Below are 23,598 nucleotides of genomic sequence, written 5' to 3'. Positions count from 1 at the left end.
ATCATCTTTACATCTCTCATGATGTTACCTTGATAAAGCTCACATGTTTTTCTCTAACAGGCATCAAATTCAGGGGGAGAATGGTTATGGTACTACTATTGATATTGATTAATAATACCATTGGGCATTCCCCTAATATGAATATGAATATGAATAATATTAATATATTATAAAGCAGAAGCCATTACCACTAACTGGATTAGTGTCTCTAATCCAATTTGCAATGCAGGAAAAGCCCCCTTCTTTTTCTTTTTTCTTTTTTTTTTTTTGGGGGGGGTGGGTCCAAACAGTAAAAGCCCCATTACTTGATCTGCTCAACTTTCTGTTTACAGATCCGTCTCTTTCTCTCTCCCAGACACAAACACAGGCTCACACGGCCGGACGCGGATATCCCTCCTCGCAGACGCATTTGTAGAAAGAAACGCTCAGGCCTCAGGCTGTCTCAAAGCCTATACCACCGCCATTCACCCTCCGAGTCCGAGCCCTTAAAATTATATCTACACTTTTCTTCGCTGAAAAGGTAACATTCTACCTTCTTCAACACCTTAGAAAATCCAAGTGCTTTCCATGTTGTCTTTTGCTGAACCATCATCCCCTTGGGATTAAGTACTAATTGGAATTAAGGGTAAATGAGGTGGCATTGATACCTTTCAACATATTCGATTATATACAAGTGTCTCTCAGATGGCGCTGGTTGCCTCTTCACCAACTATTGACCAGCAAAACTAGAACAACGCGCTGAAACTATCTGCTAGCTCGTACTTGTCCATCAGTATTCAATATGATGCTTTATTTCCTCCGCCACCACCATCATCATTGATGTTGACATTCATCATTCAGAACTTCCAACTTCCAAATGATGTTGCATTAAGTGTCCGCTTTGAGGCATGTATTTTGATTCCCCTATGTGGGTACATGTGCTTATTTCGTGCTATATTTGTTGCAACATTATTTCTAAGGAATATTGGACTTGACCCATCCCTTACTCAGGATGACCCTGTCTATTGCATGTATGGCAGTTTGATCGCTTTCCGCTCCTTGGTAAACAACACTTCATTCATTCAGGGAACTAAAAAAAGTACAGACACATAAACAAAAGAAAAATACAGACACAACTGTATGAATACACTATGTTCGAACCAAGCCAAGGAGCGGAAAGTGACCAAACTGTCATACATGCAATAGACAGGGTTATCCAGGCTAAGGGTTGGGTCAAGCCCAAAATAGGACACGCCCAAAGAACCCTTAGAACATAAGCTGTAGCAACTACAGCACCAAATAAACATTAGCACCCACAGAGGGAGACAAAATACACGCCACAAGGGCGGAGCAAAAACACGCCACAAGGGCGGAGCTAAAACACGCCACAATGGCGGAGACAAAACTCGTGTGGTTGTTGCGGTAGTAGCATCAAATGTGCGGAGGAGGGTTGGACCGGCCATCCGGCTCTGCCGTAGCGGCGTACCTATTAAGCTCACCGCAGAAGAACTTGTACTCCTGATCTGGAGGTAATCTGCGGTATGCACCAAGAATCACTGCAACCAAGGAGTATATTTGTTATTTTAAAACTGAAAAAGGGAAATAGAAGTGCTGCAACCGGGGACGGCCGGAAAAACAAACAAATCGAAGCAAAAAAGCTACAGATCTGAGAGTCCGAGCAAAAGAAAGGAGGGAGATGAGCAGAGGAGAAAGGGAGATAAAGGGAGGAGAGTAGAAAAGTAAAACAAACACCAGAGCTGGTGTTCCTCGGCAGATCAAAGGGAGAGGCAAAAATGGAGAGGAGATGGGAAACAGAAGAGCAAGGGAAACGGGAGCGGCGAGTCGGAGCCGATAGAGGAGAAACAGGAGAGATGGAGAGCAGGGAAGGCGGAGAGCAAAGGGAGACGCCGAGCAGAGAAGGCGGAACGGAGCAGGGGAGGCAGAGACGAGATGGACGGAGACGGGAAAGACAGAGGCAAGAGAAAGGAGACTAAGAAAAGAGAGGAGATGGAGACTGAGATCGGATGGGAGGGAGAGGAGCAGGGGAGGCGGAGAGACTACTCAGGCGAGTCTCTCCGCCTCAAGCGAGAGGTTCTTCCCAGGTTGCAGAGCGGCCTTTTCTCCTCCTTGTCATTGTCATAAAATTAATTAGTATCACTTGATCACCAGAAGAATACCAATGTTGGAAACTATACTCTTGTCACTAGACCCATCTCCAATCAAATTATCACCTCAAACCAACCAACCAACAAACAAAACCAGGATTTAAGAATCAAATAAGAACTGGCCCTTCAAGACTTTCTAGATCAAACTGATTCTGTAAGGAAACTAGGATTGAGGAGCTCTTTGATGTATTTCCACCTGGGCAGCTTTGACCCGGAGCAGCATTCGTTCAATGTTTTTAAACATGAGAAAACATAAAAGCTTAACGATGGCACAACCAGACCCTTTATCACTGATAAATGTAAATATACAGGAACAAATGCAAAACCTATTGCCATTACCACAGATTTTATAACATTACTTGGTAAACGGAATGAATCACCAGAGTCATACTCAAGCATATGACATGAATGACAGTGACTCCATATAACAATAAAGGTCTACAACAAAAAATTACTCTATATACTTATAATATAAACATGAAGAATGCTAGTCAGCTCTTCCCCACCTGATCATGTTTTTGCTCAATACTATCATCAACTTTCGGCCTGGTGTTCATGAGGACCTGGCACACAAAAGTTTCAAATTCTGCGATCAGTATGCCATAATGTGGAAGAGATTTTCAAAAGGGAGCTACAGCCAACAAGTCCACAAAACAATCTAAGATCATTGAGTTAGTCATCACCTTCCGAAGCATGGCATTTTCATTTGTCAGAGTTGAAATCTTTTCCTCCAATTCAGAATTCATGTCCTGGAGATCTTTGGCTTTTGATTCCAGATCATTGACATATACTTTCTTTCTTTCACGGGCTTGCTGGGCTGACACCCTGTTCCTCAATAACCTTTATATGCAAACCAAACCAAGAAAAATACAATTTTCCGAAGTCAGAAAGAGATGCCTGATCAAGCTATGAATTGTAAATGGCCCACTAAAGACAGCAAATCATCATGAGAAGATATAAGACTTCGGACAGGCATAGAACAGATTTAACAACCTATAGTTTATTCAAATAAACGATTTTGTAACCCAAGTGACCAGCAATAAATGTAGTATGATTGGGGTAGAACACATCCCAATTTCTTTAAACTCACAATTTGTGGAAGTTAGTAATAAGGTCATTCAAACTTTCTAGAAACTTTGCTAGGATGTCTCGGGGAGAAGAGAAAGATATCTGTATATAACCGTCAAAAGGAAGCTCCATGTAAATGCATGACAAGACTCCAATGGCTGAACCTGCTGATCTACTTGAGATTGCTTTGGTATAGCTCATTGTCCCGGTTGAACGGCTTGTCCAATTATGCAGGTTCAAAGAGCAGTAATCCCACTCATGATAGTCAAGAGTAATGACTAATCAACACAGACCATGAAATTTCTGGAATTTTCAGAAACTGAAATCCTTACCCCTTAAACCAAATGACCAGGGAAAAGGCCTGAGCTAAATAACAATCCCCCCCCCCCCCCCCCCCCCCCAACAAAAAATTAAAAAAAAAACCCACCACCAAACAATCCCATTTCAGAACCAATGAAGAAGACCAACTAAAACTGCAGAGTAGTTAATTCCAATATTTTGGCTCAAATAAAACTGCACATGCAGTTTCAAAATTCTAGCCTCTGACCTAACAAACAAAAGCAAAGATTTCATGGGGAAACTCTGCATTGCCATTAGTCATCCTAAGACATTATGAAAAGGTTCAGAAATGTTAAAGAACAATGCCGCATTATATAAAAAAAATTCTGGGAGGTGTAGGAAGAATAAATAAAAATGAGAACAAAAGCATTAATCACTTATTTTCTCTCCAGGCTTCCCTAGAGAATTAACCAATCATAAATCTGCCCCCCCCCCCCCCCCCCCCCCCCAAAAAAAAAACCACCAAATTTTTTTCTTCAAACATTTGCATGTCTATATGCATGTGAAACATCTCTTGGCTCTAAATACTCCAGTGCTATAACAAATCAAAATAAAATTTGGGAAGAACAAGTTGAAGAAGAGAAAATATAGCTATTATGAGGGTATCTGCCTCCACCACACTTGAAAATCCAGACTAGTTCAATTCCCTCCCCCCTTAACATTATTCACAGTTGCGTTCACCAGACTTGAAAGTCCAAGTTCAATTCGCCCCTACATTATTCACTACAACTTTTAAACAAATTCCCATCCACCATGGAGTTGGCAGGTGCAAACATTTTCCCACTTGCATGGGGTTAAGAGTAAATAACAGTTGACTCCACTATTGAGAAGTAAAAACGTAAAGACATCATATTCCCTAATCAACAAAAAACAAAAACAAAAAAAAAAAAAAAAAAAAAAAAGAAGAAGAAGAAGAGAGGAGGAAAACTTCCCAAAGGTAATGAACCATGTAATAGTATATTGTTTTAATGAGGTTAAATTACCCCTCTGTTGCCCAACCTTTATGGAAAGGTCACTTTGGGACTCAACATTTGAAAATCGGTCTTTGTGGTGCCTTTTTACTTGAATCTTAACCTAATAGCATGTAAATTTCAAATATTAATCCCTTACAACTACCTTCACATCCTCTCCAACCAAAGGTACCATCACCATCATCTCAAAACCTAAGACGGTGCAACACCTCGAATGCCCATTTTCCAAGATTGGGTTATTTACCCATTTTATAAGTCTTCTAATTTGGGGGGGGGGGGGGTTCCAACTTATGAAGTTCGGGTTGCAAAGGCCGTAGTATGGTAATAAATTTCAGCAGTTCTCAATGGACTAAAATTATGTAACTAAGCCAAAAGGGTGGAAAAAGTACAGTAACAAACTAGTTGACACCTTTAGTAAGTACATACATATCTGTTGGATCTAGTGAGAGAAGGCAGTACTTGGTGCAACAGCAATGGCCATTGCATCCTAGTGGCCGCAAGCTCAACTCTATACATAGCCTGTTTTGAAGTGGGGTAAGTATAACGACCCTCACCAAAACACACAGCGGCAGGAACCTCCTGCACTAGGCATGCCCCATTTTTTTCAGACAGAGAAAGACAAGAGGAGGCAAGTTGCTGGCTTATTTAGCCATGTCACCCTTCAACTTTCCTCCTGCTCCCTTCCTGCTAAACTTTAGCTACTCTCAAATTTTGACAATGTAATCTTTGAAGCAAGTGAGCTCTTTAAAGTATTTGGGTGCAATGATGAACTTTATGTATTCGACATCACAACCATTATTAGAAGTGAAGGATTTACCCAAGTGATACACAATGGCTACCATCAAGTTCTTCACCTTTCAGTCTCCAATGTAGCAGCAGATGCCCCAGGCTCTTAATCACTGCAGTTATCTATATTCTCTGTTGATGAAAAACATGTGAGCCAAGAGTTTCCATATCGTCCTCATCACCAGCAGGTTGCTACTCAGCCTTCTTTCTTAAAAGGGATCCCATCATAAATTCCCCATCCTGATAGGTCAATGACTCCCTAGGCTCTTAATCATTCTACTCTTCTTGTTTCTCACCATGGTATCAAAGCAAGGAGGAGGTTACAATGGCATTCACCTAGTCTCCACCAGCCTCTTCTGCCTATTCCTAGCCTCCATCAGGCCCTGACGCCTTCTGGTACCAATATTGTAGGGTTTGCTGCCCTGTTTACTGCTTGTTTGACCTCTTCTAGGACACATGTCACTGGTCTTATGATTGTTGATGCTGCTCATCTTGCAAATAGCATGGTACCCTTCTTCTTGCAAATAGCCCTAATCCTTTCTCTTTAGATCAACTGGTTGTGCTCCTATGTATACAACAAGAACAAGTCTTAACCCAACTTAATGGGTTCGGCCATAATGACCCTTGCCTTCCCATCAACTTTATTTGAGGTCATACTAGATACAAGGCCTATGCTATACATATCCTTTCTCACCACTTATCTTAAGGTTCTTATGGGTCTACCCTTAGTTCTTTTAGTGTGAATTAAATCACTTTTCCATACAAGGGCATTAAAAAACCTTTGTGCCACCTCAAACAACTTTCTCGTAGCTTAAGCTACTACCAAAACAACTATAATATGATCAATTCCTTACCTTATCTTTACCACTTTGCCACTCATTGATCTTCAAACCTTCATTTTTGCTACACTAAATTTATCTATATGATGCTTCTTAACAGCCTAACACTGCAACATACATTATAGCTAGTTGTATGACAATCCTATAGAATAATCCTTTGAGCTCTAAGAAATACGTCAATCACACAAAACTTCAAATGCACCTCTCCACTTCATCCACCATATTTTAACTCCTTTAGGAAACATCATCCACTACATCACCTTTATTTATAATTGAGGCAAGGTACCTAAAATCATGGAATGAGATCTCGGTCCACCCAGCCAGTTTAAGTTCCCTATCTTGAACGAGATAGGTCTAGATCTTAACTCGTCTGGCATCCTCTCGCCTACAACTTCCCAACTTCATTATTTTCGGGATATTTTACCTACTCCCGCCACAGTTTCCCTAAGCCACAACAACTTTTCATGGGCTCAAGCCCGAATTGCAAAGGAAATCCCCAAGCCCAAAGTGATCTAAGGCCTCTATAGGCCCAGGGGTGTTGCCTCCTGCAACCCCTGTTGGGGCTCCTGTGCGCATTAGGGGAAGGTCATCGACTATAGAATGTGAAGAAGGAGCCATACCCAACACTTCTTTTATGAATTTATGATGGTTGTATTATTGTATTCTCAAGAGTAGAGAATGTGATGTTCTATTATACTCGTATAGATGGAATTATGTTGCTATTTAAGTTATTTAATGGATATTATCTTTTCCTTTTCATTTATATGTCTTAATGGTTCTATATTTCATATTTTATTATAACCTTAAACGTTCATTCCTGCAGAATTTCGATTTCAAACTTAAGTTCGAGTTAGAACTCATACTTAAGGTTGTTTTCTCACAAATTTAAGGGCAACGGTTTCTCCAAAAGGCCTAAAATAGGCTAAATACCTACTTTGAGCCCAACCTAACCCTTAAAGCACCCTAAGATGGGCCCTCGAGTTCACTTGAGTTGGCTAGGAAAAAATATCAAATCTCGAGCAAAATCTCACCGACTTAAGCAAGATCTTGCTTTTCCTAAAGGACAAGATTGCACTTGAGAGCGAGGTCTGGTAACATGCCTAAAATAGTCATTTTGGGGAATTTCTTCGTCATCAAGATTCACCATCCATTTGATTGTGCCCAAAGTTACACGCTAGATATTCCATTTGCATTCTACTTAGTTTAAAAAAACCTTCTAATCCAAAAGTCACTCTATAGTTCTAACTTGGTGTTAATCCCTACTTGTGTCTCATCTACCAAAATAAATATCATTAGCTAAAAGCATACACCAAGGAACCCCAACATGAATGTCTATGATTAAATCATACATTATAAGTGCAAATAGATATGCGCTTAAAGCTGATCCTAAATGTACCCCAACTACAATCAAGAATTGACCACCCTGTTCCCCCAACATTCTTACACCATCACTAGACCATTATACATATCTTTAACGGTCCACATATCTACTTGTAACATTCCTCTTCTCTATTACTTGCTAGATTAACTCTTTAGGTACCCTACCATAGGCTTTTTCTAGGTTAATAAAGAGCATATGAAGATCATTCTTCCACTCTCTATGCATTTCAATAAGTCTCTTAATGAGGCACATAGCTTCCTTTATAGACCTTCTCAGCATCAAACTAAATTGGTGCTCAATAATAGTGGTTTCTTGTCTCAAATGGATTTCAATTACTCTTTCCCATTATTTCATAACATGACTCATCAATTTTATGCTTTTATAGTCATTACAACTTTGAAAATCCCCTTCACTCATAATCTTATTAAACAACTTGGTTATCCTAGCCGATATGTTTCAAAGTTCATCCATACTTCTATTGGGATTTCAACATGACCTTTTGCCTTGCCTACTTTCATCCTCCTTAGAGCTTCTTTTATTTCGGGGACATCGTAATTCTCTGTATATACGTTCAAAAATTGGCACCATAGCGAATAGTGTAATCGTTCAAGACATAGATATCTTAAGATATCTTAAGTATGTTCACTTAGTAGGCTAGAGAAGTAAACTTCCCGTCCCTTCTTGATGTCCTCATCCTATACTAGGATTTTACTATCTATCTTTGCTTTTAATACATCTAACATGATTGAGATCTCTACTATTCTTGCCCTTTATATTAGCTAACTTATCAATAGCTTCTTCCCCTTTCCTTATGCTTAGCTTATTACAAAAATCTACGCATTTCTTCTCACTTCCTTTTCTTAGTTTCATTTATAGCCAACTTATACCTTTGTAGGTCCTCTACGTCCTGCCTTAAAAGTTTTCTTATTCTTAACATTTGCTGAACCTCATGGTCCCACCAACAAGTCTCTTTATAGGAATGGTGTTTTCCTTTCGATTCACCTATGACATCTTTAGCTAGCTTCCTAATACAAGTAGCCATCTTCACGTCATATTAGTGTCCCCCCCCCCCCCAAATTCCCTCTTTCCTTATTTGACTACTTCATTACTAAAGGATATTAAGAAATCTCCTTTGAAGCTTCACCACATTATCTTAGGCTAATTAACCTCGCACTTTATATGAGCTTGTGGAGTGAGGGACACATCCACCACCACTAGCCTATGCTATGAGGAAAAACTTTCCCTTGGCATCACCTTACAATACTTGCACAACAATCTATACTATGTTTCCAGAGTAGCTTCTTTACCTGCACTCATCCACAACGTTGGAACCCGTGCCTACTTATCATCACATTTGGGCGTTGATGCAATGTGTTGCTTACAAGAGATGCCCTAGCCAACACTTATCACTACACCGGACCATAGTGTAGCTTGTCACTTATTCATTGTGCTCCTACATGTGATGTCTCAAATTATTCCTGAAAACTTCACTTACTTCCCATCTTGTGCAATCAAGTATATTTTTGGCCCCCTCCCAAAAGCACTTCATGACTTCTCGATTATGGAGCCTCTGAGCATATGACCAACGCCCTGGACTTTTTTTCCTCTCATCTCCCAAGTTCAAGTACATGCAAGGTTCGAGTGTCAATGGTTATTTCTAAGCTAATATTTAGTGAAGGTTCTAGTTCTTACCCCACCTTTACTCTGTTGCCTGTTTCATATGTCCTTAAAACTTTGTCAACTTACTTTCTATGCAGTCTCACCAATGATCTTTAATTGTTTGATTTACTTCTTCGTGTCCTCCCCCCCCCCCCTTTTCTTCCCATTGTGTTCTTCAAGAACTAGCAATGAGGGCAACAATTGGAAATGATAAAGTTTGGGATAGTCTTCACTATTTGGATCATGTTCTCACTGCAGCTCCATCTCCATTTAAAGCTCATATAACCCATGAAGCCAGTGGTCTTCAACAATCACATCATGACCAGTGTCTTTGTAATCCCTCTTTTTATATTTAATTTTGTCTGTTTTCATTCTTTTGTTAACCAATGTAAATTGAAGCATATGAATTACAACTTCTCCAGACTTGCTAAAAACACATGCTCTTCCTATTTTCCAGGGGTAATTAAAGTTAAGACTCCATTTTCTGTTGTTTACTCTAACCTTTGGGGGGAGGGGGTGCTTTTCAAACAATTGCCTTGGTGGTCTCAATCGTTTATTACTTCTACTGTTCTACTGATAATTGCACTAGACTAAACTGGGTCTCCCTTCTTTGCATCAAATCCAAGGCTTATCTGTGCTGTTAGTCTTTCCATTAATGATCCAAAAACAGTTCAATGAACGGGTTAAGGTTCTAAAAATGACAATGGGACAGAGTAACTTGATGGCCCTTTCCTAAACCATCTGATTTTATTTTCGTTGAGTTAGATAATTGGGATCCACATTCCCATCCATCTGGGTTCACAAATACATTAGGATTGCTTACATTATGTCTTATTTGAACTCCATTTAGTTTGTAAGAATGAAATGATTTCAGAAAGAAATTGTTAGAAACAAAATAGACAGATAACATAGAATCCAACATTACACTTGTCCTTAAATAGAATATTATTGAAGAAGACAATCCTTATTCTGATTGATTTAGTCTTCTCTGGGACAAAAGGATTCAAACCTCTTAAGTAGTGAGACTAAAACGAAGCCTTGCAACTTGGGGCATGCCACAGTTAGATACCCATGCAATCCTCCCTCAAAGACAATGTGTTTGCACACCAAACACAATGGTATTCCAGGAAGCAAGAACAGGCATCTCCTAGAGGGTCACACACATCAAGAGTGTGCCAGGGTGTGAAGAGATTGAATCTTGTTAACGCCATATCAAAATTGAACTGCACATAGAATCCAACATTACACTTGTCCTTAAATAGAATATTATTGAAGAAGACAATCCTTATTCTGATTGATTTAGTCTTCTCTGGGACAAAGGATTCAAACCTCTTAAGTAGTGAGACTAAAACGAAGCCTTGCAACTTGGGGCATGCCACAGTTAGATACCCATGCAATCCTCCCTCAAAGACAATGTGTTTGCACACCAAACACAATGGTATTCCAGGAAGCAAGAACAGGCATCTCCTAGAGGGTCACACACATCAAGAGTGTGCCAGGGTGTGAAGAGATTGAATCTTGTTAACGCCATATCAAAATTGAACTGCTAGTGGTTACAAGAAGTCAAGAATGAGATGGTGTCAATCATGATAAAAATTTGTCTACCGTACAACCTTTTCACGGACATCAAATTTTTCTTTCTTCAGAATTAGTTGATGAAATATTCTTCCAGTTATAGAAAGTGATCCTAGAAGTTCATCCACGCTACAAGCAAATGAATCAACACAAGAAGAAAACAGTTTGTATGTGGCACAACGAACAACCATAGAAGATGAGAGTGTTCTTATGGATGAAGATACAAGAGACTATATTGCAGGAACATGTCACACTGAGGTCCCCTCCCCCTTTTCTTACCCCTAATTTTCCAGCCATGGATTCAACTCCAAAGGTTCATATGTCAAATCTTCTACAAGATTCAGATAATAAGAAGATAGATGTCACATTGAGGCTTCTCTTATCTCTACCCTAGTAATTTGTCACGAAGTCCTTCTCAACACCAAGGGTATTGATGTAGGAGTACCATCTAAATTGACACAAACCTTTTTGAGAACTTAAATTGGGAGCTTGGTCCAATCTTGGATCTTGGGTCTTGAAGAGTATTAATAAACTAGATATTTATTTGGATTTATCTTCTAGAAATTTGTTAATTTTCAACAGCTAGCTAGTGGAAGAGTTCCATTATAGTCCACTTTTTGGAGTTAGAATATGGAGTATTCTAACATGCTTTATTTGTAACATGTAACCAGAACAGAGTTTCCAGATTCGAGAATATGAGGGGAAAGTGAACTGCGGGGGATGTGATCCGAAGGATGCAATGGAAAAACAATGAAACAGACTAATTCAAGAGAATCTAACCACCAATGATTTGGTCCTCCTATATAACAGAAAATGGAAAAAATTTACAGCTCGAGTAGAACCAAAAAAACATTTTCATTGAATAGTTTTGACTAGAAGCTGCAACCGTAAGCAACCTCCCCATCCCCCTTAATGGCAGAGTAGTCTAGACGACGGAAATACATGCAGAAGAAAGAATGCCTCTGCATGTTTGGTAAAGGGTTTGCCTACGTTTATTGTTTGAGACGACACTTGAGTTGAGCATTTCACGGCATTGCAAGAAACGGAACACCAATATGCTGATCGCACCTAACATCCCGCCCCGCCCCTTGTCCCTTCTCCAATGCACCTGAGGATTGGCAACGCAGAGCGAGACGGAATGCGGAAAGGAAGCATCGGTAACAGAAAAGCAGTATTATTACCTCTTGAGGCGCCTGTGCTCCCGATCAGCGGGATTTCTACCCCTGCGACGCTTGGAGGGAAGAGGGGTAGTGCTATTACCGTGCTGGGCATCAGTTATGGTCCTGGTGGAGTCGCTGGGTCGGACTTCTTCAACGTCGGGAACCGTAAATAGATCTTCATCACTATCCTCTGACGTACCAGCATAAGAAACAAAGAGAGCCAAAGGCAGAAAGACACTCTTGAATATAAGCACATATAAAGAATTAAAGGACGGCAAAATGGAAATCCAAGCCATAAGTTGCTAACTAACGACCATGAGAGGTGGAGGCAGAGAGAGAGAGAAAGAAAGCGAACCTAATTTGTGCTCGTCGTGGTGGGAAGGAGGGAAGGAGTTGCCGTTCTTCCATGAAGAAGAAGTGCTCTTCTGATCGTAACTTGAAGGAGACAGCCTATTAGTCTCAGCAACTGACATTTTCAGAGAAGTCGATCAGGTGTATGGCAACAACGTAAGAAGAAGAAGTAGTAGAAGTAGTGGTGGCGGAGTAGTGGAATGATAGAACTCAGTGAGCTGCAAGCTCATGAAATTAGAACATCAGAGGAAGATTGGAATGAAGGGGGTGAAGAAGGCGTTGGCCGTCCAGCCGCTCAGGCGCTTGAGGAGTGGAGGAGGTGACTATGGAATTCCAAATTCCCAAGGACCCAAATCCAAATACGAGGCTCGTGGACGGACGGATGGATGAATGGATGAATCATGGATGGATTCACCGTAGAGTGTAGACTACTCAGATGAGATGCTTCCTTCCTTCCTTCCTTCCTTCCTTCCTTCCTTCCTACAGAGACAAAGACAGAGACAGAGAGACAGAGCGACAGAGAGACAGAGACATACCTGAAAGCGAACTCAAGGCTGAGAGGAGAAAAGCTTGGCCTTCGTCCGTTGGCCCTAGATGTTACACGTTCACGTACTCTGAGCCGCAAGTCCTTCCCAGAGAAACAAATTAAACTTCAAACTCGAAAGTTGATGTGAGGTGAGGTGAGGTGAGCTGAGGGTGTTCATACTTGTGCTTCATAGTTCATAGCCGTAGCGGTGTGACCCGACGCGACTCAGGGAGTCAGGGGAAGTAAAGTTGCCGGCGGTTTGTCCACACCTCCCCTTCCTTCCTTCCTTCCCCAGAACAAAATTAGTTGACCGGAGAATCTTCTCCTCGAGATCCTAACATAACCTCCATTTCTTTCTATTTTGGGTAAATATAAATATTGGGAATTTGGGAACGCCATTCCCCTGAACACGTGATGAAAGAATGTTATTTTTTTTATTTTTTTTTTTCATTTGAGTTGAGAATGAAGACGAAAGATTTTTTTTTTTTTTTTTTAACAAATGGACTTTATTAAGCCTTGATGGGATATGAAAGAATGTTATTCTCTAAATTTGATAATGTGATTAGCTATTTTTAGGTTTTCATTACAAAAGTAATCATTCAATGTTTTTTTTTAACAAAATTAACTAAAACTGAGTCTGGATTGATAAACTAACAAAAATAGTGATTTTTCATCTCTTTGGCTATTTTTACTATTTTTTTCATTTCTTTGGCTATTTTTACTCATAAAATTGACCATACCACCATGGAGTGGAAATGTCAGAAGGGTATGAAAAATTAATGATTTTTTTCATTTGAACAAATAGTAATTTTTCCTCTTCTACCAATGCAAGATTGGTAGAGTGGTAAAGATCATTCTCAGTAGCCGGATGAATCTCAGCTTCAAAAAAAAATTCCTCTTCAATGTAATTAGTTTTAAGGGGTAAAAATGTCAAAAAGAATGAAAAAAATCACTATTTTAATTAGTTTTATAGATGCAAATTTAATTTTAGTTAGTTTTGTTAAGTGAAACATTGAGTGATTATTTTTGTAAAAAAACAACCTAAAAGCAGCAAATTACATAATTTTTCCGATAATTAACATGTGGTAAGCCTTTTATGAAGGCAAATGGCCGGGTTTGAATCTCCTGCGACCGTAGAAGTGCGGCCATCCTGCAGCTGTTGTCCGGGAAGCGCCACATGGCTAAGAATAATCATAACGGTTGATTTTCATATACCCAATATGTTCCTCTAATTAACTTGGTTCATAAACAGTTCCAACCAACCCTATTCACCCACTGCTAAATAGATTGACTCACAATCGCCGGCGAGAATGATGAATATCTCTTACCTCTATGCATTCTTATGAAAACCGAAAGAAGAAAAAAAAATTCCGTAGAAATAATCTTGATGTGTCTCCATTATAACTTACACTACACTGAAAGAAAAGACTTAAGCAGAAGTAAAATGTTGTAAGCATTAGAACTGTAGTTATCATCAAGCTACATAAATGGCCAAAGCTTCTGAAAAACTTTAGGACTTTTATAAGTTGAACCAAGACGCGGAGGATGATCAATATGAGGACTGGTTCCTTCTGTGAGAGATCCGACGAATTTCTTGATGAACAAACCGATTTCTCCTAACAAGCATCACTTGAGCACATAGAGATCTCCGAATCTGAAGAAAAATATAAATGGGTTTCATGATAATTTTCAAATCAATAATCATTAGTAGAGATTATATCAGATCTATACCTCTAGTAGGGTTTACAGTGCAAGATGGCTCCTTATATGCCAACGCTGAAGGCAAGTTCTCCTGTAATTTTGACTTCTCACATTGCTCTGTAGTTTCAGACCCTTTACTTCTCCTGTTCTTAGTGCGTTTTGGAGAGGAAATTGATGTCGTTGTTTGCGCAATGGTGTTATTTTCCCTGACCTTAGGCTCAATTGTCTAGAAAATTTTAGCCTTAACATGAGAATAGGAAACTTGTACGGATTTTCCTTTTTGGGTTTCATTGGAATGCATCAGAGGTAAGAGGTCTTTGTCGTTCCAGTCGGTGACCACGTTGGCCGATGTTGTAGGAGGAGAGTAGATTTCTGAGTCGATGGTGTGTCAATAGGGTTGGTTGAAACTGTTTATGAACCGGTTTAATTAGAGGAACACATGAGAAATTTGGGTATTTGAAAATCAATGGCTATGGCTTATTCTTGGCCACGTGGTGCACCCTGGATAGGCAGCCGTTGGATGGCTGCTATTTCTAGTGTGATCGATTTTACCTCATGTCTTAATTTTCGTATGGACCGAAACATGCAAGGGTGATCAAATTGAGAGAGAGATGATGACAAAGTTCGGCAATATTGCCTACGTCTCAGGGATTCAAGTTTGAATCCAACTGCACTATAATCAAGGATGTTTACAGAGAAGGAGAAGAAATGAAGAGTTTGTGATAATACCTGGTACAAGTAAAAATAAGCCCCAATAATACCATCGAGTGGTCGTCTTCTTCCACTGATTAAAAGCCCCACATAATCTTCACCAAGATTCTTCGCAAATCATAGTTGCAGATGCTCGAAGATGGCTACCATGGAACCTTCAAGAGAGCTCCAAGAATTCGTAGAACAGAAACCCTCAAATCAGAAAAAACGAATTGCATTATGCCCATGAACCAACCCAAGCCTCATCATTTACAAAAGCCATGAACCGTATGAACCCAACCGGTTCAACACATGACTTAAAAGAGACATTTACCAGATTACCCCCAACATCTAGGCCGCAGAAGATTCAAACCCCAAATGGGCAACACCAAAACTGCCTTCTCCAATGCACTTCACTTCAAGGTGAGGTCCTGTCCTTGCTTTACGAGCTAGCCCAACAATCTGATACTCAACATTTGGTGGGCCTTTTAAGGGCAAATGAGCCAACACCATCCATTTAAATTGAGCCCATATTATAAGAAATGGAGACTCCTGTCATGTAATCTTCCTCGCACATCTCACGGGAGTGAGTGCTCAGCTCAATCTCTGCTTACTCCCCGTGTTGAAGATGGTTTGGTTCATTACTTGGAGACCAATTTGGTCTATTAGTTATCCTCAGTAATCGAATCCTAGTAATTCGGACACCTTGCATTGATCACGCAAGAATATATGGACCTCTTTTTAGCAAAGGGGTCATCTTTGTTTTAGCTTTCTCATCAACGGTGGTTGAGAGAAATTGTTTGAGTGCACCTGTAGTGAACCGTCTATTTCCAAAAGGTGTTTTCATACTTCTGAGAAATGAATGATTAAGATTGAAATCTTAATCATTCGCAGCACAGTATTGCACAGCACTGAAGTTAAACTCGGTAGTTGAGCCCACCCACCTCCTTTCATTGTGAACTCTGTTCTTATTAGCTATAAATTTCTTTTAAAATTGTTTTATATGATTATCAGTTTGAACAACAAAAATGCCCAGTATGGCTGGCCGTATGATGTATGTGGGAGGGTGTGGTCCCTGTTATGGACCATGACCCCTGTGGGCTGTGGGGGAGTTTGGGTATTTTCACACCCCCCCCCCATGGCCCAATGGCCCAATGGCCCATTGGCATTGGCACAAGCACAACCGCACAAGTGGACGTCGCCTCTCCATCGAAAAAGCGAGACGTCACCGAAAATCAAAAGCTGGAAGTTACCTGATTACCTCCTTAAAAGGTTGAACCTTGAGGTTCACATCATGTAGGCTGTCAGACGCTTAACGTGGCCTGTGGCCATAGGCCCAGCAGCTTCTTTTCTTCATGTACAGTTGTACGCATCATTGTTGATTTGTTTCGGTAAATTTTTTACTTCTCCTTCTAATATTCTATTTACTCATTATTTATTTTTATTCTTTTCTCAGAAGTTTAAATTCTTTTGTTTTTCTTTATGAATGAATAAGTTTATTATAGACAACAACGCTTCTACAATATCGCTGACAAAGAGAAAGCTAAAAACACTAGCATACAACAAGAAGGGCCAAAAAAAAGGACCAAACAGGGCCAAAACAATTATTTAGCGGATTTTTTCTTTTTCTTAGAGGACTTGAGGTCCACCAAGAAATCTTCGTCACCAAACGGGTTATACTCTTTAGCTGGGCGATTACTCCTTCGACACTCAGCATGGTCAATAACAAGTGACTATTGTGATATGAATCAAAAGTCTAAATCTGATTTCCTTTAAAGTTATCTAATGTGTCTTTTTTCCTTTAAAATGGTTAGATTATTGTTTGTTATTATTTTTTTAATTAAAAAACTTATCTCAAAAAAATTAAAAAATAATTGTACTACAATTTTTAAAAGGATAACTTTTATTTGAATTATAACAACATTTACTAGATTATGTGGCATGCAAATTAAAGAATGAGAGGCGACAAACTAATTTTGTAAGTTTTTTTAATGAAAAATGTAATTAGTATGAGTATGAATTTGATACTTATAGCTTAGACACATTTAAACCCAAACAAGGTTGGGGCTTAAAGTTCTATCTCTAAGAGTAAATCAAAACTAGGTTAGTGGTCCTGTATTGGGGTTAGAAGGAGGTAATGATCAGATGTTTGACTTACCCAAGTTCAAATTGATTCAACCTAGGTTTGTCACCATATGAATATTTTTGGTAAATGTAATACAACAATATCAAACTATGAATTGTTTGTTTGTTATGTGATTCTAGGTTAATTTAACATTAAGATTTAGTGCTTGATCTGGTCTATTTTGGCCTTGCTTAAAATGATCAAGACTAAGGTTAATGTCAAACTAGGGTATTCAAGATCTTAAGGTTTTAAAAATACTCTATCCAACATGGCCCTCTTGCAACCGAATAAATGATATTAATATCCATGATATGTGTTTTTTTAATACTACAAATTCAAATAGAAGGCAAAATGAAGATTAACAAGGCATTGAAATTTGTTATACATTTCTAATTGTCTGCCCGCCGTTAAGGCCTTAAATGGCCAAGTGTAATCATTGGATTGGCCAAATAATGGCATTATCATAGATATTTTAAAGCTTTCAACTATTTTTTCCTTTTTTAGATTCAACTTTATCAACTAATCCTTAAATGCTCAGGTGGACTTTCTTGCCAAAGGCTCCAAAGTCTTTCAGCTTAGTAGGTCCTGGTGTTTATCCTTGCCAGTTTACATTGTAAACCCTCTTTGCTTGCCTTGGATCTTTGACTTGATAATTTAATATAAATTCAGCTTTGCTAAAAATAAAAATAAAAAGAATATGATATTACATTCTATATTTCACATTGAATAGTTCAAGAATTGAGTGGTGGACATGTATTGAACGTGTTTGGAATAGATTGGACACAAATTCATGTAGACTAACTAAATTAGAATTAACAAGAAATAAATTTCATTGATTTGGGATTATATATATTAACCTCTCTAGACATACAGTCCAGGAGGAATGAAAGAAGTGTCGATACAAACAAAGGTGGAAGTGTGGAACATTCCACCATACCTTATTTAAACCAAACATCCTAGTACCACGGGCTAAAATAATTTGGAAACACATTTGAAGTTCTAGGAATGTAATGGAACAATCCGCATTTAAAAGAGGATGCTAATAGTTTAATCTTTATAACTAAAAGCAAAATGTGTCCAATTCAAAGAATGGGGCTACCTAAAAGGGCCAAAATAATTGGTTGACAATCTGAAGAAATGATGATCCTAGACACTTGAGTAGCTTGAGCTAGCAATAACCCATCCTGAATGACCTCCACCTCCACAATAGTCACATTGAAAAAACCTCTCCCTACTTCTTATTGTATTATCATAAATCTACCAAAAGAATCCCAAATGAGAATGCCTCGGTCAGCCTTCTTCACATTCTCTCTCCCATGAACCATCAGCGAAAAGAGTTGATAAAAACCGAATGCCTCCTCCATATCTCAATGATGAGCAACTTTTGGTAAATGTGAGACGCTAGACCTCTGGTACATATTGAATTTCAGCATTAAGAGAGTTAAAAGTATACAATATGAAGCTAACAAAGGGGACATAACCACTGAAAATATGAATGTATCTCTATCAGCACCTTATCACACTCTTCAGCTAACGCCAATAGAAAAACCTCCTTGACAGCCAAGGCCCGTTCGCTCCACCAATTCAAGCCATTCTTATATGAGTGCTATATGAGTGCTAAAACTACAGGAGATGTTGCTATCTTTTCATGTTATTATTTGAAGAAAAAAATATATTATGATGTAAAATTTTACCTGCAAAAAAATTCCTTGATAAATTTTGCTTCATTAAAACTTGATATTTTTGGGATTTTTAACAATCTTCATGAATCAGTAATTTTTACAAATAGACTTTAGAAAGTAAGAAACTTTGCAAAAATTCCGAAACACAGTGTGTACAGGGAAGAACTCAAAAATGGTAAAGGTATATTTTTTTCTCCAGGCGAATTTGGTAAATTTCCGCGTTTAAAACGGATAAGGAAGCTAGTATATATCCTCCTTTTATAATCTCGGATAAAAGGTTACCAAAAAAAAAAAATAATAATAATCTCGGATAAAAGAATGCCGGTGTCCCCTTTGATGATAAATTGTAAATAAAGACGATAATAATAATAATAATAATAATAATAATAATAATAATAATAATAATAATAATAATAATAATAATAATAAAAACGTACAATAATTTCTCTTTTGTTAATGGGTCTCCACTCTCCACTCACTCACACAGGCTCATCATCTGAGTGTTGTCACCATCTTTTTTTTTCTTTCTGTTTTTTCCCCTGCTCTGTTATCTCGTCTCTCCATTAATTTGGGTTTGGGTTTTGGTTCTTGCTTTTTGCAAATTGCAACCGCCTTTTGGGTCTTCAGAATCATCTGAGCTTCTCCTTCTAATCAGTTATTCTTTCTTCCTGCGTTCAACTTGTAACTGGGTAGCGCTCTCTCTGTCTCTCGCCATGGCTAGCGTGGGTATTGTTCCGAGTCACAGTTCCGATGAGGTAATGGAATATTTCCTCAACAAACTACTAAAGTATTTGGGTTATTGAAGAGGGGAAAGTTGAAATTTTTATGCGTTTCATTGTCACTGCCTGTGATTTTACTTAATTTTGAATTTTAGTCTACTCCTTCGGATTAATCTTTTTTTCTGTATGCTCATCAATGTTTGAAAATAGATCTTCATTCAGAATAGGTCCGGTATCAAAGTCATGTTGAGAGCATCTAGTCATAGCAATAATCATAGGTGATCTTTGGTTAACACAATATGGATTGAGATATTTGATCATCTTATGAATTTTCCATTCAGAACACACACCTTTTCTACTGACCTTGCAGAGGAATTCCTTTTGAAGCTTTTCTTTTCCCCCTTTTAGGCTGGAGGTCCTGAAGAGAGCACTGAGTATAAAGTTAATCTTTGTTCTTACTCTATGATCATCTTACAATTCTATAGAACCTCTGTAAGGCAGTAGCGCAACAAGTTCTTTTTCGGTTTATAATTGTCAGGATTGTGTTGTTACTGTGCATATTTCAAGGTAGAGTTTCACGAGTTAACTTGACAAAAGTAGGACGACAGAAAGTTTCATCTTCTATTCCTACATGACTTTTTTATTTTTTTTATTTTCTCCAAACCACATGATGAAGCTGCTTGTAGCAATGAAAGCCAGGGTCAGTACGGAGTTCATGAGCTTCAAATGGAAAACTTGGAAATACTTAAGCTTTCAATAAGTTCATTGTTAGTGAGATTATTCTCAACTTATCGGAGATTTAGTTAGTGGCTATCTCATCCAGGCTTCTCTTTTGTTCTTTTCCATGATTAGTAGCCCGCATATAATGGAGATATGTTTTCCAATTCTGGGTAGAAAACTAGTTAGTTCTTCCTTCTTCCCTCCCCCCCCCCCCCCCCCCCCAAAAAAAAAAAAAAAAAAAGTCTCATCCTTGACTTCTTTTGGATTTGAATTATGCAGCGAATTGAGAAGGGAAATGATGAACATAAGGCAATTGAACAAGAGGGTATTCCTCACTCCACTGAAAAGAAAGTCATTGATGAAGAAGAAAAGGCCAAAGCTGAGGAATTCGTTAGCGTCAAGCTACCTGCTGAATCAGAGCAAGAAGTAGCAAATACACAGACTGTGCCTCTTGTTCTTTCAAATGCTAAAGAAGTTGATAAAGTTGATGAGGCCCCTCATTCAGATGTTTCAGTTACAGATCATTTACAGGTGGGAGTATGTTCTAATCCAAAACCAGATATATCCTCTGTTGCAGGATCTGTTGTTGAGGCTGTCGAAAAAGAAACAGATCAGGATTCATCAAAGATACCAGATGTTACTGAATCATCAGTGGAAGCAGTGGAGAAACCAGAGGAACACTTTGAAGAATATTCTGCCAGAGATTCAGAATCTGAAGTGGGAAAGCGGTCAGATGAAATTTACTTGGGGGAGCCTAAAATGGCAGAAAAACCAGAATTAGTTGTAGAAGCGACAAAGAAACAAGGACATTCTGAACAGTTTGAATCACAGATGCTTCAGCCTAAGGAGACTGTGGATACAGACCAGACTATTGATGAAGGGACTGCAGCTGATGAATCCTTGAATGAAGAAGTTATCGTTCTGGAACCAAAAAGATTGGCACAGACAGAATCAGTTCTTGAGGTGGTGGTAGAACATCAAGAGGCTGGAGAAGCTGACGAGAAATCTGCAACACTTAAGCCCAAAGAAAATATTGATAATGGTGAAGGAGAAGATGGAAAGAATCAGGCAAACTTGTTGAAGGAAGAATTTCCTGCAGTACAACCAAGGACACTAGAAAATTCAGAACCAGTTGATGGGATGAGAGGAAAAGCGCAAGAACTGGTGGAAGAAGTTGATAAGAAATCTGAGATATTTGAGCCTAAGGAGAGCGTTGACAGTGATGTCACAAAATACGAAGCAACCCCAATTGATATGGTGAAGAAGTATAATGAACCCTTGAAGGAAGAAGAGGTCACTAAAGATCAGATTGTTGCATCTGAATCAGATACAGTTGCTTGTGCTGGTCAGGAAACAGAGTCTACTCCGAAAGAAGATGAAGTGAGATCTGTTACTCCAGATATTGTAGAAAATGCCTTTGTTGGAGATTCTGAGAAAGAAGTTGGGGTTGAAGAGGAGAAGGCAGTTGTGCCTGTGGGAGGTTGCGAAGCAAATAAAGAAGAGAAAGTTGTGAGCATGGAAGAGAGCAAAGACAAGGATATAAAAATAGAGGAGCTGACCCAGCATGAGCAAACAGAAACAAATGCCTTTGTTGGAGATTCTGAGAAAGAAGTTGGGGTTGAAGAGGAGAAGGCAGTTGTGCCTGTGGGGGGTTGTGAAGCAAATAAAGAAGAGAAAGTTGTAAGCATGGAAGAGAGCAAAGACAAGGATATAAAAATAGAGGAGCTGACCCAGCCTGAGCAAACAGAAACTGTTGAAGACAAGGAAGCAGTGGATATGAAAATTGACTTGAGTGAAGAAAACAATAATGTCAGAAAAGAGGAACTGATGCTACCCGGACCAATAGAAACGAAGGGTGTGGATGGCTCCTTTGCGGCTACTGAAGTTGATGAAAAATCTTCCGAGCAACAGGGTGCTTATAGAGATCCTGAAATGTTCACTGAAGAGAAGAAAGGGCAGGGTGCCAGGGCTGATACACCAGACTTAAATGGAAAATTGGATGCGGTAGATACTAGTATTGTCAATGAACCCACTGAAGATTCCAAAGAGTCAGTGTTAGAAGGGAAGGTGGAGGAAGCTATACGATCCTGTACAGATAATGTGAATAGAAGTGACGAAGTGGCAGAGGAAACTGCTAAATCTGTTGCTCCAAATGTGGAAGTGTCCAAAATTGAGAATAACTCAAAAGCAGATCAGGACCCTCCTAGACAAGAAGTTTCGGTGAAGCCCTCTCAGAAACAATCTAATAACATCATAGCAAAGGTGAAGCAATCCATTGTGAAGGTCAAGAAAGCAATCATAGGGAAATCTCCAAGCTCAAAAACACTCTCTTCTGAAGCCAAGGGGGATATACAAGTTAAATAATGGACCAGGCACGAGTGAACTTTGTGTGTGAATTGCCGTATGTGTTTTCTTCTGGTGATTGGTGTGTCATAGGTGTTGTAATAGTCAAGATTGCTGTCTTCCATCGGGTGCCATGGGATGGCAAGTGGGTGTATATATAATGTATGGTGCCATGAACTAGCTTTGTGTGAGGATTTTCATGTTCTTCTGTTCGTGTCGATTGTGGTTTGTAAGTATTGCTTGTATTCGTTGGTTGTTTGATCAGTGCTTGTGGCATTTAAAGCACATCAGGTTTTTCGTCACAGATTATTGATGTAGGTTTTTATGCCGAAGTTGTGATTAATAATAATTTGATAGTATTCTTTACCATGCAAGTTTGTTTGTAGCATGATTTCCAACTATGGGCACTTCTCTTTGAGCTTATTGTGCATATTTTCTTGCGAATCTTAGCTATTGCATATCTCCTTGTAAGGGGTGAAATAGGCTGCTATCTGACTCCTGATTAATGACCAACAACAGATATGGCACCCATGCACAACCTAAGTAGTTTACATGTGGGTATCATATATATATCGTTTTCTTAGGATGGTTATCTACAAAGAAAGTAAGACAGGGTTGTTGTTTTTTTTTTTTTTTTTTTCATTTGGCCCACTTAAGTTAGGCCCAAAATTTCGTTTGCCCACTTAAGTGGACTAGTATATACATGCACGTGGATTTTTTGCTTTTGTTATGATTAAGTAGATTAATACGGAGTACAGCTTCCTAGTTGTAATGCATAATTTTGTCTAGTTGATCTTAAATTGTAATCATTTTAAAATA

The 23,598-nt window shown here is 38.9% G+C and overlaps 2 protein-coding genes across 2 annotated transcripts; one reads left to right on the top strand and one right to left on the bottom strand.

The window, feature by feature from the left end:
* Positions 1-2,128: 2,128 nt before the first annotated feature.
* On the bottom strand, positions 2,129-12,784 carry HYH (HY5-homolog). Its single transcript, XM_089165326.1, has 4 exons — positions 12,278-12,784; positions 11,944-12,112; positions 2,828-2,984; positions 2,129-2,707 (listed from the first exon to the last, which is right to left on the bottom strand). Exons 1-4 carry the CDS (start codon positions 12,393-12,395, stop codon positions 2,636-2,638), a joined length of 516 nt encoding a protein of 171 aa, XP_089021452.1. The 5' UTR covers positions 12,396-12,784; the 3' UTR covers positions 2,129-2,635.
* Positions 12,785-19,472: 6,688 nt separating this feature from the next.
* LOC149008651 (neurofilament protein-like protein) lies at positions 19,473-23,179 on the top strand. Its single transcript, XM_089166468.1, has 2 exons — positions 19,473-19,752; positions 20,716-23,179. The coding sequence occupies exons 1-2, from the start codon at positions 19,711-19,713 to the stop codon at positions 22,798-22,800; spliced, it is 2,127 nt and encodes a 708-aa protein (XP_089022594.1). The 5' UTR covers positions 19,473-19,710; the 3' UTR covers positions 22,801-23,179.
* Positions 23,180-23,598: the final 419 nt, after the last annotated feature.

This window comes from Hakea prostrata, chromosome 8, assembly GCF_041222555.1.
Source record: "Hakea prostrata isolate BN-2017 chromosome 8, UWA_Hpros_2, whole genome shotgun sequence".
In the NCBI taxonomy this organism is placed as follows: domain Eukaryota; kingdom Viridiplantae; phylum Streptophyta; class Magnoliopsida; order Proteales; family Proteaceae; genus Hakea; species Hakea prostrata.
This window is presented reverse-complemented; position numbering and strand designations above follow the sequence as displayed.

Bases quoted from the DNA above. Each gene is read 5' to 3' on its own strand.
- HYH (XM_089165326.1), bottom strand. From the start codon at position 12,395: ATGTCAGTTGCTGAGACTAATAGGCTGTCTCCTTCAAGTTACGATCAG. The intron at 2,985-11,943 runs GTAATAATACTG...TTGCATATAAAG, and splicing joins GAGCACAGGCGCCTCAAGAG to GTTATTGAGGAACAGGGTGT. The intron at 2,708-2,827 runs GTGATGACTAAC...TTTGTGTGCCAG, and splicing joins AAAATGCCATGCTTCGGAAG to GTCCTCATGAACACCAGGCC.
- LOC149008651 (XM_089166468.1), top strand. From the start codon at position 19,711: ATGGCTAGCGTGGGTATTGTTCCGAGTCACAGTTCCGATGAG. The intron at 19,753-20,715 runs GTAATGGAATAT...TGAATTATGCAG, and splicing joins CGAGTCACAGTTCCGATGAG to CGAATTGAGAAGGGAAATGA.